The sequence below is a fragment of the Protomyctophum bolini genome, assembly GCF_963924005.1.
Source record: "Protomyctophum bolini genome assembly, chromosome: 19".
Classification (NCBI taxonomy): domain Eukaryota; kingdom Metazoa; phylum Chordata; class Actinopteri; order Myctophiformes; family Myctophidae; genus Protomyctophum; species Protomyctophum bolini.
The window spans coordinates 32,992,409-33,012,526 of NC_137880.1; the positions used below are offsets into that span (position 1 = coordinate 32,992,409).

The window sequence follows — 20,118 nt, forward strand, 5'->3', positions numbered from 1 at the left end:
TACCCGGTTTGAATGGGCTAAAGCAATCATTTGGGAGCCAATAGCCCCACGCCGCCTCCCTCCTCCAGAAAGCCAACATGGGTTGATGAACAAACATGCGCCACGCTGAACCGGCACAAGTAACGACGCTACGGCACGCGGAGACGGGAGCGGCGGGCCAAAGAGTCAACATCAGTTATTAAAATTAATAAACCGTGGGGCCCTCCCAGAAACCTTCCTCCAGAATGTACTTAACATTTTGTCTAATCCCGGTGTTATTAACTGTGATTAAAAAAAGCAGTTGAACCTCACCATTTCCAGATCCAGTATGCGATCCTGTCGAGACACAGAATGTCACAGAGTTAATGTTACGGGCTCAGGCTAAGTCGGAGCGCCCTACATAGACCAGCAAGAATAATAGAGCGGGGGACAACTTTAAGTGTGAGGAGATTACTCAGTGATGAGCAGAGTGTGTGTGTGTGTGTGTGTGTGTGTGTGTGTGAGGTATAGCACTTCAACAAATAGCTGACAAGGGAAGGAAATGAAGGGGCTGTGGAGAGACTGCACCAGGCGTCAAGCTTGTTATTAGAAAGACACAGCAGGACAGAGACACACACACACACACACACAACCCTCCCTTTCCTTTCATGTAGCTCCTATTCCGGTGATGTTCTCATTCCTAAAATGCATAAGTAAGTGGTACGCACGCACATGCACACGCACACGCACACACACCCTACTCTCCCTGCTGTTGTGCACACTCTCCAGGTGTGTTGATGATTACCTTTTATCCTGAACTCTCTCCCTACACACAGTGCTTGGTTTCCCCACTTCTCCGTCTCCTCATCGTTCTCAATTAAAAGCTCGGTTGGCTCGGAGAAAGCATGATTAATTGCACAGCGGTTCTGGCAGGTGCCAGCACACACACACACACACACACACACACACACACACGTTTGCGTTCCTATACTTGTGAGGACTTACACAAAGAACGTCTTAAACCTGCCAATGTCTCACACACACACTCTCACACTCACACACAGGTAAGGTTGTTGCAGGGTTTTAAGCACTTAACAACCCTATACTTGGTTGACCGGAATCCCTCAGGGCTCTATACTAGCGACTATTCTGTTTTTGTTCTACATTAAATATCTTCGTTGGAGATCTGCCGTTTTATGCAAAAGTATAGCAGTCCACAGAATATGCCAGAAGTTGTACAAAACATCGATCTTCAAGAGTGTACTACATCTAAAAATCTATTACTGAAATATACCCCTCCCAAAAGCCAATCATAATTAAACAAGTGCGGTCAGAGGGAACAGAATGTGTGCAGAAACATTATGTTCAGGCTGTACTATTAGCTGGGCCAAGGTCTACTGCACAGAGCTTACAACACAGGAGGACAGAGAGTATGCAGAGAGGCGGATATTGGGTTCTAACACATCTACTGGACTTTAAGCATACACATCGTTGCTGTCGGGTTGGAAACCTTGCATGAGCATGCAGAGCTGTTGCTTCTCAGGAAATGGAAAAGATAGGCTGCGTTCCAAATGATCCGTTGTTATATCGTTCTCTCTGGACTCTACGTTGTTGCTGTTGTTGGCGATAAAGAGTCCATGCTTCTTACTCACACATACATAATTAACCACATTCACTTTCAAAAGTATAGAATGAAATAGCCAATCTACAAGCTCAAAAGACGCAAAGACGCAAAGTGTTGTGAGTTTGCAGATCGGCCGATTCTTTTCGCTAATCTTGTGTGAAACTGAAAGACGAAAATATGCTGTTAATTTAGGGAAACTCCAAAAAAGTTGAAATATGGAGATACAAGATTTCTGCCCGGCAGCAACAGTATATGAATGGTGCATGGACGCCTTGGACGGATAGAGAGCAGAGCAGAGTAAAAACACTGACCTGAAGGATCCTCACTTCCTCCTCCTTTCTGCGACTTCTCTCCAGCAACTCTGGAACGAGAGAAGTAGTTGTACACGTTAAGTCACAAACGTTACCGCAGTGAAATTTGTCCTCCGCATTTGACCCATCTCTCGGAGCGGTGAGCCGCAGCTCGGGAATCATTAGTTGATTTGACCCCCAATCCAAGCCATTGATGCTGAGTGCCAAGCAGGGAGGCATTAGGTCCGGCCACTGTCTGGTAGCAACACACGTGGTGTGTAGCTATACAGTAGCAAGTTAGCAACACACGTGTTTATACAGAGTGTATTATACAGAGTATACACTTGCCTGTTGTAAAGGCACATGCCCAGATAAATCACTGATACTACCTGGGTCAGCCACTCAAAGAGGATCTGTGTAGTTTGAATTTTCTGCATAAATACGTCCTAAAAGTAGATAAACAGAACCCGATAAGAAAAGAAGAAGAAGGGGGAAAGAGAGAGACTTGAATACTTGGTAATTTACTTTTATTAAAGAAGAAAGAAAATGTATTTTCTTCAATACCATTAGCTTCCACAAAGTGATTATTAGACTTCCTGGGGTCCACACAAAAACAGTAAAAACAAACAATTAAAGTGGTAAAAGCAAGTGACCATCTGGTTTCAGAATATGCTGAGAGCCCTTTGTTGTGCAGCACTAAAGGTAAAGTGTTTGATCAGTATAATGTCTTGTTAACGCTGCTTTTAAACGAGATACGCATCACATTATAGCGTGATCCATTTTCTACTATCTGATTACAATTAACCGTTATTGGATTACAGTGGTGTGGGTTTGCGTACCGGGATGATGCACTCATGCGTAGCTGAAAGCGTCCATCCAACCGTGTCATGTACCGGTTGGCCGTTGTTTCGTTTTCCTGTTTTAGTGAGAACCAGGGGCGTAACTACCGCGACGCAGACAGCGCCAACTGCGTGGGGACCCAGGGGCAGGGGGGCACACGGCCACGTGGGGGCCCAGAGGCAAGGGAGGCACACAGCCGCGTGGGGGCCCAGAGGCAAGGGGGGAACCCACTGACCAGCCTGCGTGGGGGCCTACTGACGTCTAGTCTGGTCACCCACTGACCAGTCTGCGTGGGGGCCTACTGACGTCTAGTCTGGTCACCCACTGACCAGTCTGCGTGGGGGCCTACTGACGTCTAGTCACACGGCTGGTGAGAACAACACCCTAGAATAGTGGCTTTCAACCAGTGGTCCTTGAGGGGGTTCCAGGTGGTCCACAGCTAAATGATGGGAAAATTCCGGGTTTCATTTTACACTAGACTCAAATTCTCATGTGGTTTGCATGATATATTAACTTCAGGCGGGACTTCAGCGCTTCAGGAGCTGCCATGATGGATGTGGAGATGAATGGGGATTTAGTCATTCCAGACAACTTTAGCAGGACTCTACCAGTTTATTTTAGTCTATACAATTAGAGAATGTAAAATAATTGTTATCTTGGTCAATTTGTTTGCCCTATGGTATCAACATCAATATGGAATTGTGCCCGGACAAACCTTATCCAACGATAACAGTTTATTCCTTAGTTTGCGGGTCTGCAAGGCTAAATCTCATCGAATGGTGGTCCGTGGCTCAAATGCCGATTACATAATGGGGCCTTGACATGAAAAAGGTTGAAAACCTAGAAGGACGAAGCCTCACACCTGAGACCTGTCCTCTCTGAAGCCATCTAAATGCCTCTCCTCACCTGAGACCTGTCCTCTCTGAAGCCATCTAAATGCCTCTCCTCACCTGAGACCTGTCCTCTCTGAAGCCATCTAAATGCCTCTCCTCACCTGAGACCTGTCCTCTCTGAAGCCATCTAAATGCCTCTCCTCACCTGAGACCTGTCCTCTCTGAAGCCATCTAAATGCCTCTCCTCACCTGAGACCTGTCCTCTCTGAAGCCATCTAAATGCCTCTCCTCAGCTGAGACCCGACAGAGAGAGTGTCCTCTCTGAAGACATCTAAATGCCTCTCCTCACCTGAGACCTGTCCTCTCTGAAGCCATCTAAATGCCTCTCCTCACCTGAGACCCGACAGAGTGTCCTCTCTGAAGCCATCTAAATGCCTCTCCTCACCTGAGACCCGACAGAGTGTCCTCTCTGAAGCCATCTAAATGCCTCTCCTCACCTGAGACCCGACAGAGTGTCCTCTCTGAAGCCATCTAAATGCCTCTCCTCACCTGAGACCCGACAGAGTGTCCTCTCTGAAGCCATCTAAATGCCTCTCCTCAGCTGAGACCCGACAGAGAGAGTGTCCTATCTGAATCCATCTAAATGCCTCTCCCCAACCTGAGACCCGACAGAGAGAGTGTCCTATCTGAATCCATCTAAATGCCTCTCCCCAACCTGAGACCCGACAGAGAGAGTGTCCTATCTGAAGCCATCTAAATGCCTCTCCTCAGCTGAGACCCGACAGAGAGAGTGTCCTCTCTGAAGCCATCTAAATGCCTCTCCCCAACCTGAGACCCGACAGAGAGAGTGTCCTATCTGAAGCCATCTAAATGCCTCTCCTCAGCTGAGACCCGACAGAGAGAGTGTCCTATCTGAATCCATCTAAATGCCTCTCCCCAACCTGAGACCCGACAGAGAGAGTGTCCTCTCTAAGGCCATCTAAATGCCTCTCCCCAACTTGTAACAGCCAATAGATTACTGTGACTGCTGCTCCGTTCGTCTCTCTCTCTCAAACTATTAACCGAGTTCGATATTCAATCACCGGTGGATGACTCCATCTCCTCCTGTGCACTCCCAGTGAGAGAGAGAGATAGAGAGAGAGTTTGTGTGTGTGTGTGTGTGTGTGTGTGTGTGTGTGTGTGTGTGTGTGTGCGTGCGTGTGCGTGCGAGACGTTAGCTAGCAGAGAGCAAGTTGCAAATCAGGAATACTCAGAAAGCCGCACAAACCGCCAATTTGCACTTGAAGATTGAACATTGATCACCAGTCACATGGTCCTCCTTCAGCCCAGCGGGTTAAATCTACCTTACAGACGGCAGGCCAGAGCCTGCCCATGCTCTGTTATCAGTGGTACGACGTATACTCACATTTATTACTTAAGTAAAAGTAACAATACCACATTGTGGAAATGATCCGTTACAGGTAAAAGTCAGTGTTTTACTCGAGTAAAAGTACAAAAGTTATTGGCGTCACAATGTACTTAAAGTACCAAAAGTAGAACGTACTCGATACACAATAAAGACAATTTCAAAATGCGAATGTGATTTTTTTGCTATTTTAACATGCTATTTTAGAAACAAGTGTTTTGTGAAAATAGCAGATCTACAAGCTCCACGCGGGTTAATCTGCTAATACAAGTAGTATTGCACTAGTATATTGAGAAATGGAAATAAACGAAAAAAGCACCTAAAAAGTTGTACTTACTGTAAGTACAGCAGTAGAGTAAATGTTCTTAGTTACTGGCCAGCTGCCTATTAAGTAGTACTTTTGAGGTATTTCTACTTTACGTGAGTATTTCCAATATGCAATACTTTTAGTTCTGCAAGAAAATATGGTGTGCCAGTAATTCCACTCGGGCGCTGCGAGGTGATTCTATTATTGCAGAAAGTTCCAGGAGACCTTGGGCATGAATAGCTTAACCCATTCTGACCTGAGATCAGATTCATACGAGGTTTCCACTGGACACACACTGGGTCTGATTAACCCATTCTGACCTGAGATCAGATTCTAAAAAATGTCAGTCGTTCTTCGATTTTTCAAAAATAGCAGACCTACAAGCTCGTAGCGCGCCACTCGGTGGCGCGCTATGAGCTTGTAGATCTGCTATTTTTCAATAGCTAAAGCATAACATGATGCTAACACCAAAATGGGTTCCCGTTCAGAATGGGTTAACTGCTGCGATGAATAGACAAGTAGTTTCAAAAGAGAATTGCTCATAGATGAATAGTGTTTTGAAAACGCAATTCATTTCGCAAATTGATAAGAACATGGTAAACCGCACATCAATGACAGTCATTCAGATTTCATGGGGAACTGTAAACTAAAAAAAGTGAAAGTATACAGTAAACTGTTAAATTCTTTAGCATCTTTGCTTGGGGAGGAAATTACTGCATGTTCCCGACTGCTTGCTATACTGTACATAACTAAGCCAACGCAAATCTCAGACGATGATTGGGAAGATATTTTATACGTCTTGTCCACTCTTCTTCCATTTGTGCGAGGCATGGGCTAATCCAATGCAAAATTATCCATCGTGTGCATTTCACTAAAGTTAGGTTATCCAAAATATATGGCGATATTGATCCCCTGTGTGATAGGTGTCGTTCGGCCCCCGCCACGTATATACATATGTTTTGGTCATGCCCTTCTTTACGTAGGTATTGGACTAAGATCTTTGACACTATGTCGAGTAGTGTTGGGGTACCATTTGAACCAAATGTAATGACGGCTATTTTCGGAATCTCTCCCCCTGATCTATTCCTGTCAAAATACAAAGCTCACTTGGTGGCCTTTACCACTCTCTTAGCTAGGCGTCTGATTCTGATGAAATGGAAGTCCTCTGCTCCCCCAACCCATCTTCACTGGATTAGAGATGTACTCCACTTTATTAAATTAGAAAAAATTAGATGTACCCTGAGAGGCTCTGTATCCAAATTTGAGGACACAAATTTGAGGAAGGGGCCCCTTCCTCGCACTAGTAAATAACTTGCAGTTCCAAGCAATTCCAGATTGAATGAGTTTAATCCTGGATCTGAGCATGCTACTGTAGATTCCCGACGAAGCTGGGTTGTTCAGTATATTTATTATTAGGAGCCATGTGTGGATGCAATACCACGTCTATTATGTTTTGGGTGACCAATGACCATGCCATGTTGTCTTGTCTTGTCGTACGTTTGTCTTGTTTTTGTTTCAAAACTTGATTCAGGTTATGTGGTTTGTATTAGTGTCGCTTCCATGTTAGCATAGGACTATGCAACTTTTTATTTTATTTTCTTATTTTTATTTCATGCTACCACAATATTTTGTGTATGGACTCACAACATTTTGTTATCTTTTATATGTTTCATATGGGTGTGTCACATATACTGTCATTTGATTTACTGTATACCCTGAATCTTGAATAAACAAAACAGTGGGAAAAAAAACTAAGCCAACGCACCACAGAGGTGTGCAAGAGTTTACAGGCTGTGGTCCTTTCTGTATAATTGACAAAAGGAAAAGCTGTGGGAAGGGGACCCTACTGCTAAGAAGACGCGTCTGGCCAGCTCGTTGGTGCTTTTCGCTCTCCTGCGTCTTTCTTGAGTACATCCACATATGTTAATGTGGGACGTCCTCGTGACCGGTGGTGCCCGTGTGTTGGTTCCCACAGCATTAGTTTGCTGGCTGGCAGCTCTTGGTGTCTTTTGGCAGTGGCGTTGCTAGTCTCATTCTGCTGGCTGCTATTTTCTGGCTCCGTACACTGGCCATGACGTTCAGGGCCCTCCATGCAAGTGCCTTTCTCACTTTAAGATCTCACTCCGTTGAGTCGACCCATTAGCCCTGGAGTACTTGAAGTCCTTGACTTCCTTCAGAGCAGAGATTTGACAGAAACTCCCGTCTAGTAAAATCACCGTGTGGATTCTCAACCTATTCTGGCTCAGTCAGGGCCACACTTTAAAGTGTTTGCGGGGCCCACCCGTCTGACCGTCAGTCATGTTTTCTAAAACGTTCTTGAGAGCAACGTTTAGCCGAACATGACACGGTGGGTTTGTTTACACGGCTGCCGTGTTTGTTTGCGGCGTAAACAACATCAAGCAGCACCGCTCCAGCTGAGCGCTCCGAGCCTTTGATTAGACGGCAGAGCTGTCACTGCGCCCGTCCATCATTACTCAGAAATAACACACGGCATGTGAATACAGTGATTGACCAATCAGAATCAAGTGTTCAGCCGAGCGGCGTAATAAGCGGTTACGATGTGGCGTGTCGAGGCGGTGTCATCATGGTGTATGATGCAACACTCTGCCTGCGCAGCGAGCATGCATAATGGATGACAGGTGGCTCATTCTCTCAGTCTGCCCATTTTGACGTTTTCGCTCACCCGCCTCCTTTTTCCCATTATCTTCTGTGGCCTCTGTCTGCCTTCTCTCACATCCCTTGTGTTGTGCATCAGCTCTCTGTCCCGACTCCCTGTCTAGGATCCCCCCCTAATTATCTCTTCCATTTCTGTCCATCTTTCTCTCCTCATCGCAGCTCTCAACTTCTCATATGTCCGTCTTTGTCCGACTCTGTTACAGTCGCTCTTTTTCTTTTTTCCCCCCCATCTATCGCGTTCACCCTCTATCGTTTTTTATTAAACTTCTATTGACATTCTGTGTGCTCATTCCTATAATAAAGTTGTCTATTTCGGTTTTAGGACAAAAGCTCTAGTGCTCTCTACAGATAAACATACAGTATGTCAAAAACTGTAACAGAAAAAGTAGATCGACAAGCTCAAAACACAGTTAGCACCTGTTGGACAGAAAGTGTTGTGCAGGTGCCAGAGAAAAAGGACAAATAAAAAAAATAATAAGCGTCAGTGTGCAGTTGTGCACACAGCGTAAAAAAAACCACACCTAGTTTTTCTTTACATTTTTGAAATAAAAACGTAATATTACGTTCTGGCACAGGAGGGTTGTGCTGCTATAAACAGATTAAAACATTTTGGCACAGAATGTGTTTAAAATATGGAGAAATGAGTTTTGGTGCGTGTCACCTACGTACCTTTCTTGTCTGCACTGAGGGAGAGGAGCAGCTTCTCCTGCCTGTCCAGGCGCTGCAGCAGCACACTCTGCTCTGAGTCTCGGCTCTCTCGCAGGGCCTTCAGCTGATCCCTGGTCTGCTGCAGCAGCATACTCTGCTCTGAGTCTCGGCTCTCTCTCAGGGCCTTCAGCTGATCCCTGGTCTGCTGCTGCTGCTGCTTCCTCAGACGGCGATCACGCGTCTCCCGCTCGCGCACCTCCTCGCACAGCCAGCGCAGCTTGGTCTGGGGGGGGGGGGGGGTTATATATGGGGGAGAAGAAAGGCAAACAAGAGTGTGAAGATGTCGAAATGTTCTCTGATACGTTTCCAACTTGACCTGAAACCAGACCCTGGCGAAGGTAAAACGTCAATTATACAACAGGTCGTTTTGAGGAAGCAATCCGATTGGATTTAAAGCACGGCTTTCTAGCCGTGCTTTAAATCTCGATATTGGAACACCTAATATAAACAAATAATTCAGCAGTGCTTTTCTCCCACAGTGCAGCAGACTCGGCGGCTAGGCTAGCTGGTTTCTTGGGACATTTGTGGTCGTAAAAAAATCTTAGTTTTAAGGGTAACTGTTGTATAATTGCAATATTAAACTCAAAGGTGTTATTTATTGTCATTAATGCACTTCTGCGATGTCCGCGATGCACCGCAGGCGTGCATTAATGACGATAAAGAACACCCTCTCGTGAAATATTGCTTAAGTCATCCACACGCATGCAAGGAAGAACAAGGACATTCTCATCTGCCTTGGAGGTCAACCGTTTACAGGGCAGATTACCTGATGCCCTCTGCAATGCTTTAGAGCCTTTCTGATCGAAATAAAACAACATACGGTAATTATGTTTGATTTGCATAAAATGTAACTGTCAGACAGAATTATTCTGACCTTCATTATCAATGTTAAATTATGGGTGCATTCTCTCTTAGGTTGAAATTTGAATTTAATAGTCATCAGTCTAGGGCAAACAATCATTATAATATTTATAATCGTTATTATTTGATGTGCATAAAACTCCCCAGATAGTCAGAAATCATCTCACCTTCATTATTCTCATTCTCTCTTAAGTTGTAACGCTTGTACAGTATTAATCTAATTAGCAGCCTATAATAAGACAGTCTGGCAGTGGGCGATCACACGTAAAAGCCTTGGGGAGAAAATAATCTACAGTAAGTGATCAAAAACAAAACAACAAAGAAACATTTCTTAAGTGAACTTTAAAAAAAACTCAAATCAAATTTAAAAAAAACTCAAATCTGCGACATCAGATTGCATTTACTATGACATCAGATGTCATATTGATGTCATTATATACGGCTGGCTTTCCATGTATGGGGATTTTGAGTGATATCAGAGACGGGAATTGCACGTTTTCATAGTAAATATGCCCTTCGGGCACAATAAGGATATAGAAGACATTTGTAGAATCGGCTTCAGGTCTTAAGGCTTTACAGAGGGAGTGCCGTGATATTTGTATTTTTTCTGTTTTGGAGGTAACATTACTAATTACTAATAGACCCCCAGGTGTGGTTGGAATATTCAAATATTTCTTCCCTGTGTAATTTTGTTTTCTCGAAAGGCCCAATCGAGGCACTCCATCTTTAAGGAGAGACGCAGGAGACGATTCTACTCTCAAGGCGATTCGGACCTTAGACGACTGATGAAATGGCGCAGAGCTGTATGTGACAAATTAAAGGATGAATTGAAAAGGCTATTCGAGGTAAGAAACAAGCATAAATTAGGCATGGTTACAGGGTGATCATAGGAGGCTGCTCTCCTTCACTGTGATTCAAGTGCATTCATCATGCTGCCCTGATGATGCTTAACCATTCTGACCTGAGATCAGATTCATACGAGGTTTCCACCGGACACACACTGGTCTGATTAACCCATTCTGACCCGAGATCAGATTCTAAAAATTTCAGTCGTTCTTCGATTTTTCAAAAATAGCAGACCTACAAGCTCGTAGCGCGCCACTCGGTGGCGCGCTATGAGCTTGTAGATCTGCTATTTTTCAATAGCTAAAGCATGACATGATGCTAACACCAAAAGGGGTTCCCGTTCAGAATGGGTTAATGCCAACGCCTCCTTCCTAGCCACTTCATTATCCGAAGCGCAGCACAGATAGAGAGCTCTTTTGTGGGAAATTGCCACGTAGATCCGTGGACGATGGCCAGCCTAATTCCTTTATTCATTTTAATTTTAAGAAAAGAGGAGACACGGGACAATACATTGAAAATTCAGTGAACTATTATGCCGACTGCATTATGTATATAGGCCAGGGCAATGAATACGACCACCAACGAGAGCCAGACTGATATATTGGCCAATCAAATATTTATGTGAGTGTTTAAATCGGCATTGAATTTTTCATGCATCTTTTTTTTTGGGGGGGGGGGGGGGGGGGGGGGGTATCTGGTTTGAGGACAGTCCATACGAAAAAATATAAAAAAATTCAAACATTTAAAAAATAGGAGATCTACAAACAGCAGTTATAGCACTGGACATATAGAATTATCTAATTGGATGCCAGAGACTTAATTAACGTGATTTTCAAGAAATCCCATGGCACCAGGAACGCCTTTTACGTGCTTTGGGGCTTTGTATGAATTCATAATCGTCTCGCTAACATTGCATTCTAATTTAATTGAACTTAGATTTAGACAAACAAGTGTCAGTTGTTGTTTTTACATGTTTGGATGTTGTTTTTATGTTGTGATGTTTTGTGTGGACCCCAGGAAGACTAGCGACCGTAGCAGTGGAAGCTAATGGGGATCCGAATAAATCATCAATATGAAGGACTGCCCTGCAGTCTTTGCATTGATTCTGAAATGCAGTTTGTTGTTTCCACACAGTTCTAGACCCTACACCAATGAATTGAGATCTCTCCCGAATCTGTATCTGTGTTAAAAAAAAAAAATCATTCAAAAGTCCAAATTCTTTTGATGTTTTCTGTAATAGGCATTGCGTTCCAAATGTGGATGCTAGGATTGAAGTGGTTAATAATCGGAGGTCTGTATGCTATGGTACAAGATGACTGGCCAGTAATCACTCAAATCAATCAATCACACAACAATGGCACAAACGCCATCATTCCAAACTCTATGCGGCTTGTGCAAGGACGCGCTGTGATTGGCCAGTGCACTTGTACAAGGACGCACGGTACCCGACCCAAGGACCCGACTGCCAGTATGCTACTTTGAGTGGCAGTCTGGGCAAACACACATGATTTACTATTCGCAACTCGAAGGCCCTGAGTCGGCTCAGTCGAGCTACGCAACATTGGACTCGCTTTAGCTCACTCGGTGGTGTCTAACGTGGCTCAAGTTCGCTTGAGACGGCGGGCCTCCGTCGCGGTCTATAGCCCATAGTTATATATTTAGGTCTAGTCCACAGTTGTTGGAAGGCGAGAGGCACTTTCGCGTTGGCGACAGAAGCGGGGCGTGGTTATAAGCACAAGTCGTATAGAGTTTAGAATGTCGCGGCACAAACCACCAACATGTTAAGTGTCGTCATACCTTGGTTTCTGCTAGCCAGCAAGGGGGTTCCTTCACGAGTCCAGGTTTCTGCGAGATAGCCTACAGTATATGAAAACACAAGAGAGAGGAGATAGATTGTGTTTTAAGTTGGTTGGGCTTCGGTTAAGACTAGGGAAGACAAAGCAGTTTGACAAAGACAATGTCAAATAGGGCATTGTTTGCCAGTGAGTGCAATTATGATTACGTATACAAACTATACATGCAGTGTCTCCAGACAGACTGTTGACTCACGAGGGCGCTGTTTTTCCTTTGTTTTGCCAATGGGTTCCCAGATTGCTATACAATACATGTAGTATTTACAGCACATACGACTTCAAGAGGGACAACGCGTGACAGATATAAGCCGATGGATATAAGTCAATAATACACTATCAAAGTCCTAATTGGTTTCAGTGGTGCGTCCTGTGGTACACAGTCACACCATGGCAATAATAATCACACTGTATATTAGACTAGCACAAAATAAATGCACGCACACACACACACACGCACGTACGTTGGGTGTCATCACAAATGAGCTGAGGTATTAGTCACCATCTTTCCTAGACAGTCCTGTCAGCATCAGAAACACAAACCACTTCTGACAACTCATACTGACACAGCTGCTGACACACACACGCAGACACGCACGCACAGACCAGACAAAAGCACACAAAAAGATACACACTATATTAAATCACACCACACAAATTCATGCTGACACTTACACCCACTGAGACAAAACTCACACTGTCTGGGCCGCACACGCACGCACGCACGCACCTCCTAAGTAGGCCCTTGTGGTGTGTCGTTTGTATGCGTAATAGACTGAAGTGGAAGGTATTTTTTCCCCAGTGTGATTTCTGTCACCCGTCTCAGCAAATAACACTCTGCTGTTCTACGATTGGCTCAGAGGTGTCAAGTGACTTTTTTCACCCAAAGCTGCCACTCAAAATCAACTCCCAGCTACTGTGCACTCCCAACTCCAATTACAACAATGAAGTTCTGCCACTCGTGAGAGAGAGTGTGTGTCTGTGTGCGTGCGTGCGTGAGCGTGTGCATGTCTGTGGAGAGTATGCAAAAACTCTCTCTTCCTCTCGTTCAGGAATGATCAAAAGCCGCCACGCGGCCGCTTGGGCAAACAAAAGGGTTGGTGAAAGAGAAAAATGAGGGAGTGGGCTGGGAGTTAAAAACACTGTGTGGGGTTGCAGGGAAAGCAACAGCACAGCATGCAACAGCACTGCTGCCTGCCACAACTAATAGGAGAGAGACACACACACACACACACACACACACACACACACACACACACACACACACACACACACACACACACACACACACACACACACACACACACACACACACACACACACACACACACACACACACACACACACACACACACACACACACACACACACAGTTTTTGTTTGTGTGTGTATTCACAAATGTCTGTTAGTATTAAACCAGCTCAGCTCCCACGGAATGAGAGAAAGAGGCTGAAAAACAGACTAGAGCAGAGAGAGAGAGAGAGAGAGAGAGAGAGAGAGTAGAGATATGAGTAGAGAGATGATGAAAGGGAGTGTCGGACAGGAAGGACCCTACTGTGTGTGTGTGTGTGTGTGTGTGTGTGTGTGTGTGTGTGTGTGTGTGTGTGTGTGTGTGTGTGTGTGTGTGTGTGTGTCACCATTCCTTGCGAAAAACAAAACAAACGTGCATGACATGTACATGCAGGGATGCAAACACATTCAGGGAGAAAGGACAGTGACAAGAAAAATGCAATTTATACAGCATGGGGTTGAGGGGAATAATGGCCTGCCCACTCCGGGAGAACATTTTGAGGAGGCATTTTTACTCTGCAAGGACAAGTTAACTCCGCTCCACTATATATGCACCCGAATAGAAACCTTGAACCTGTGAGGAAACGGCACTCAGACATACAATACTGACAACTCTAATCTAGTCTTGGGTAGCCAGCCACTGCTATTCAGAGGTATCCGCCTACCAATCGATTTGGGAAATCTACATTCAATCTAGGGGGTTCGAACGGAAGAGAACGGTGGCTGACAAACCTACGCCTGCATTGCATATACTGCATCAAAAAGAAACCAGCATCAATATGAAGGACTGCGCTGCAGTCTTTGCATTGGTCCTGCAATGCAGTGCAGTTTGTTATCCAAACTGTTTCCGCCCAGTTCTAGACCCTGCACCGAATTGAGATCTCTCCCGAATCTGTATCCGTGATTCAAAATCTTCTGCACACCATTTTGACACTCGATGTATCGAGTCCTTGAACTGGTTAAACTGGCAAAGGTCACGCCCGTCCCTACAACACTGTGTATATGAAAGCTGCTTTATAATTAACTATAATTAACCTCAATATGGTTTCATGGGAGGAGAGGAATGGAAGCAGTGAGCCTTAAAAAAAACCACTCTTAAATAGGGCATTCACTTCTAGTCATTTTTACTAGTTGACTAGTTGCCTAGTTTATTAGTCGAATAGTTGTTTAACTACCTATTATGTAAAAAAATCACACACATGTGAACTGAGTGGTGCAATCCCCCCCCCCCCTCTCTCTCTCTCTCTCTCATTAGAGACACAGCACTACCCCTCTCTCTGTTTCTGGCGCCCCCTACTGCTATTAATTAAGTCACATACTCGTGCTCATACAGGTACACAAACAAACAGGTACACAAACAGGTACACGCAGAAACAAACAGGTACACAAACAGGTACACAGACATTGCTGGTTGTAGGAGTGGTTGCACCACTCAAAAAATATATATATATACATTTTGGAAATAAATATTTGTACATTTAAAAACTGTGTAAATTGGTGACTATAACTATAATCTACCTGATCTTGAGGCCTACAAAATCAAGAAAAAACTAGTCAACTAGTACCAACAAGGTTGAATGTATGAACCATTGTAAAGCGCTTTGAGCACTTGGAAAAGCGCTATAAAAATGCAATTCATTATTATTATTATTATAAGGTTGACTAGTGGATTTACTAGTCGACTAGTTGAATAGTCGACTAGTTGCTTAAAGCCTTATTTTAATTTGGGGCGACCCCATTTGGGGCACGTCGTTATAGGCCAGGGGTAGGTAGACAACCTGCTGCCATAGGGCAGCTCTTAGGCCCTCTCCCATGGCTCCAGGTTGCTTGGGCAAAGAAGTATTTTGGATACTAAGACGTTTTCGTTTTCTTCTTATTATTGTAGTATAGGCATGAAGTTATTCTTTCATTTTTATATTGCAAAACAATGTTGCCTATACACCAGATAAAAAATAGGGAACCAATTTAATGAAGAAAAATAAAGAATGTATTAATGCTTTGTTTGTTTTCACCACCAAATGCTGCTGGCTTACCGGTATACTTGATTTGCTTTGATAAAATAAAATACAACGACCAGAAAACTCACAAATATTAAAAGGTTTGCTCTGTGAAAGCAAACTTTTGCTATTCTATCTGGAGCCGTTGTTTTGCGGCTCCAGATAGAATTGTAATAATCTTTTGGGCCAAAAATGGCTCTTTTGATAATAGAGGTTGCTTACCCCGACACGTGAGCTTGTAGATGAGTTAGTTTTGGCTGCGCGACACCGTCACACGACAACATGCAAGGGCTTAAGTGGTCCTCTATTAATTATTCTGCTCATTAGGCCAATCGCTGGCTGTGTTTGACTTCTTTTCAATGTGACAGATTGCAGACGAGGTGAGAGGCGTTTTGCTGGGACGCCTGGCTGGCTGCAACGCTGCTCAGGAAGATTGGGAAATCCATGTGAGTAGATAAGGGCTGGCTGGCTTCATTAGTAAGAGCAAAAAAAAATGCCGGTAGAGGTGTAGGTGTGTGTGTGTGTGTGTGTGTGTGTGTGTGTGTGTGTGTGTGTGTGTGTGTGTGTGTGTGTGCGCGTGTGTGTGCAATTGGCGAATTAGAATGTGGTGTATATATGCCCAAGTATTAAGGACCCATGTCGATACCTTTACGTGCGTTAAAGGGAGTTGGCACAGCGGTGTTGTTGTCAAACTAGAAGTGAAGAGAAAACTGCGACGCTTCACTTAAAGGTCAGGCCTCTAATGCATTATAAATGCATCTGGAATGCATTGCGATGCTCTTAGAAGGCAGTAGAACACTCATTGTAAATGTTTGTAATTATGTATGACAACTTATAACGTTTACTTTATATAGACTTAGATAGCATTTTATATAGACTCATAGCATGTTACGTAAACAGCACTAGAATTGCATTTTATGTAGTCATAGCACTTTATAGTATAGTATAATATAGTATAGTATGCATAGTTTATATATATAGTTTCATAATATGGATACTCCACTGTTACGTTCTTAGCTTACCCATGTTTCATGAGAACTACTTTTTATGTATGTGATTTATGCCATGCTTTTTTTGTTATTGCGTAATGTAAGTCGCTCTGGATTAAGAGCGTCTGCTAAATGCCTAAATTGTAAATTGTAATTGTGCTGGTCATAAGGCATTATAAGTTCAGTGGAACAGCACATTATAACTACCTTAACTTAGTTATAAAAATGTCTTTGTTAGAAGTTGTTATGCATAATTAGAAACATTTTTTCTGACACGGGCAGAGTGATCATCATGACCTCGATCCTCTGCTCTTGCATAAACACACTTCACCTCATCAGCACCTCGGCCCTGATCAGAGACGACCTTCGGCCCGTTCTGATCAACACGCCTTTCATATTCCACTCCAGGCTTTTGATCAGGCGGCGCGACCTTCACCACCGCAGTGCCAGAAGCATAATATGCAAGATACACGCTCGTGTACGCTCTGGCCAAGGTCACTCAAGCGGAGAGCTTGAGAGATTTGTTGACATTTTTTTATTTCATTAATTTCCATTCACTTTCCGCACTTCCGTCAAATGTAGCTGTACAAGTCCTGCATTGCGTGGTTTCATTAGCACTGCAGTCGTCTGTGTGCCCCAGAGATGATGGAGAGTGGTCAGGACCCCCCAAGATAATTCCAAAAATATTTTACTTCACTCATTTCAACAAGAGTTTCATTTTTGATTCACCGGATCCTGGAATAATTGAGTTTTCAGTGGGTCCAGAAAACCAGGCCCACTATAATGACATGCCCAAAAAAAAGGAGGCCAGATTGAAAAGAGCTTAATAACACGGGTCACTGTGTTGATAAAAAAGATCTATATACGTATAAATCTAAGCCTGTTAACACGTTGTTACTGTCCGGGTGCATCGTCGTCATTACCTGCAGCTTGTCTTCACTGCCTCTGGCCAGGCTGCGACACGCCACGTCAAGCTCCTCCCCCACGGACGCCAGGAGAGCTTCTCGCTCCGCCCCCAGCCTCGACAGCCTCTCCTCCAGCACGCCGCACTCCGCCTCCGCGTCCCGCCGCCGCTCCTCGCCCGCCGCAGCCTGGTAGGGGGACGGATAGGGTTAGAGAGACTCTTGTTTTGACTCCACAATAAATACAGCTACAAGCGCACAGGGCGGCTAATGTTTCGGGCCCAGAATAGGAGCGCTATAGGGTTCAAGTGGTTAACCTATCCCTAAATGAATAAACCCTCGACAAATTGAGGATTGACCCCACTTACCCAACTTCTACTCAAACACACACACACGCTCACACATGTGCGCACACGCACCATTGGTCAACAACAGAGTTACTCAGCTCTCCTCCCAATGCAAACAACAGCGGCTAAGCCTGCCCTCCATTGTCCCGTGTCCCCATCAATAGTGTCAGGGACAGCTGGGTCCCTGGCGGGACGCGGGCCAGTCGATACGGCCGAGGAGCAGGAACCATCAGATCAGTGATGCCTAGTGGACCGCGGATCATTACCTCGTCCCCGAGATAATAAGCCGCCGTTGTTACGTTAATAAGGGCTTATTTTTCTTCATTCACCTCCACTGCAGATCAATACATGGATATCCCCCCGGCGGGTAACGCCATCCTTCCATGCCTGAAAAGAGCTTCCGCTACTTATCACAGGCCTGTCATTGAGGTGAATGGGTGAGAGTGTGCATGTGCGTGTGTGTGTGCATGCTTGCGTGCGTTCAATACTTCATCTGCTTTTGGAAAAATCACCTAGGGAGCCGTATTGACGGAGTACCCTTACAAATAGGAGGCGCCGAATTGACACGAGTTAACCTCCTGAGCCGTGTTTAAAGTTGGTATGATCCTGTGAACTAACTAGACAGACTCTTCATCAACACTGGGAGGGAGGAAGATAACATGACGTTTATTTAACCACTTAGTACCCTATACCCTATACACTATGGTGATATGACGGATAGCATAAATAGCCAATCTACAAGTAAGATTCACACAGCATATATGGTGCCGGCAGATTGCGACACCGGTTGAATATTGGCCAATATTGTTTTTTTTTTTTACCTTTTTTCCCCACACATGGCATCCAAAAAGTAAAGGTCGTCCCCCCTGCTCTCAGATGTTTTACAGTTGGGGCTGATCTGCTATTCTAGCAATTCTTCTAAATGTTGAAAATGTAGAACTATTGGAGATAAAATAGGAAAAAAATGCTGAATGTCAAGTCCTGTTAGTGATAGTATAGTTGGATCGGATGAGTCCGCACCAGGGAGTCCTACACTAGATTAAACGGAACCCTTTTCATCCTTTTTTTTGCCATCCGAAGAGGTTGGATGCCTTTGAACTAACGCGCTAAACTGCTGGGATGAAGCCCAGCCATGCAGGCCTCTGGGCTGTTCATTTCAAACACTCTGAACTGAGCATTTGGAGATGGGAGTTCTGCGTTCCCCCTCCCTAAAGCTTGTACAGTACATCACATCTAATCATCAAAGTTATATGGTGAAGGCTGTTACAGTTACAGTAGCAGTAGTCAAGTCAAGTCAAGTCAATTTGATTTATTTAGTGTCCTAGACATGAAATAGTTTGAGAACCACCGATATAGAAACGTTTACGGTACATTTTTCAGAAAACGACTTTTGTCTCCTGCAGGTCTCAACGGTTAGAGTGATGAGATGGCAGGACAGGAGGAAGGAGCTATGGGGGCCTTACCTTGTGGTCCAGGTCCTGTTGGAGCAGCTGGTGCCTCCTCTGGAGCAGCGAGTGCTCCTCCTCCTTGGAGAGCAGCTCCTGGGTCAGTTTGTCACACTGCTCCTTCATCCTGTCCTCCTTGGAGAGCAGCTCCTGGGACAGTTTGTCACACTGCTCCTTCATCCTGTCCACTTTGACACGCAGCGCCCGGCACAGCTCCTTCTCCGCTGCCACGTCCACCTGACAGCCAGAGAGAGAGAGGCAATATGGCATCGTTAAAACACATTCAGGACGGGAACACCTTTTGGTGTTCTGAAGCATCATGTTATACTTTTAGCTAATAGTAGTTAGCTAAAAGCTAGTAGTTACAGGTTCTATACACTCTGAGATTGTGGAATTGCTTACCCCACCCCCTTAGATAGCAATTCTGTAGACTTAGATAGCATTTGATACAGACTTATAGCATGTTATGTAAACAGCATAAGTGCATTGTATGTAGTCATAGCACGTCATAGTACATGTATATCATAGTAGTATAGATGTATAGCTTATATGTATAGTTTCATTATAGATATTCCACTGTTACTTTCTTAGCTTACGCATGTTTCATGATAAATGTTTTTATGTGATGTATTCCCCATGCTTTTTGTTCTTGCTTAATGTAAGTCGCTCTGGATTAAGAGCGTCTGCTAAATGCCTAAATTGTAAATTGTAAATTGTAAATTGTAAGGGAGAAACTGGATCGAACATTGAGGAAACGGACTCGATTCAATCACATTTTTTCATAAAAATAAGTCATACACCCTGACATATGCAGAGTACTGTATGTGAGAGTGCCGTTCACGCCTGTGCTTTGTGGCCGTGATACGTCACCGTCTTGACCTTAACCAAGCTCTGTGGCTGTGCGACTACTGGCCAATCACAGCGGTGACAACTGCAGTGACCACGGAGCA

The 20,118-nt window shown here is 44.4% G+C and overlaps 1 protein-coding gene across 4 annotated transcripts in view; it reads right to left on the reverse strand.

Annotated features, from left to right (window-relative positions):
• The window catches only part of cep128 (centrosomal protein 128), a 64,974-nt gene that overhangs the window by 9,104 nt on the left and 35,752 nt on the right, over positions 1 to 20,118 (reverse strand). For 3 of the 4 annotated variants that reach the window (XM_080790174.1, XM_080790172.1, XM_080790173.1), the window contains exons 18-23: positions 19,187 to 19,405; positions 17,398 to 17,565; positions 12,146 to 12,205; positions 8,603 to 8,864; positions 1,894 to 1,943; positions 292 to 315 (exon numbers count right to left, since the gene is read on the reverse strand). In XM_080790174.1, coding sequence (XP_080646300.1) covers positions 292 to 315; positions 1,894 to 1,943; positions 8,603 to 8,864; positions 12,146 to 12,205; positions 17,398 to 17,565; positions 19,187 to 19,405 — 783 coding nt within the window. The remainder of the gene's footprint in view (positions 1 to 291; positions 316 to 1,893; positions 1,944 to 8,602; positions 8,865 to 12,145; positions 12,206 to 17,397; positions 17,566 to 19,186; positions 19,406 to 20,118) is intronic. The other variant, XM_080790175.1, reaches the window with a different exon arrangement.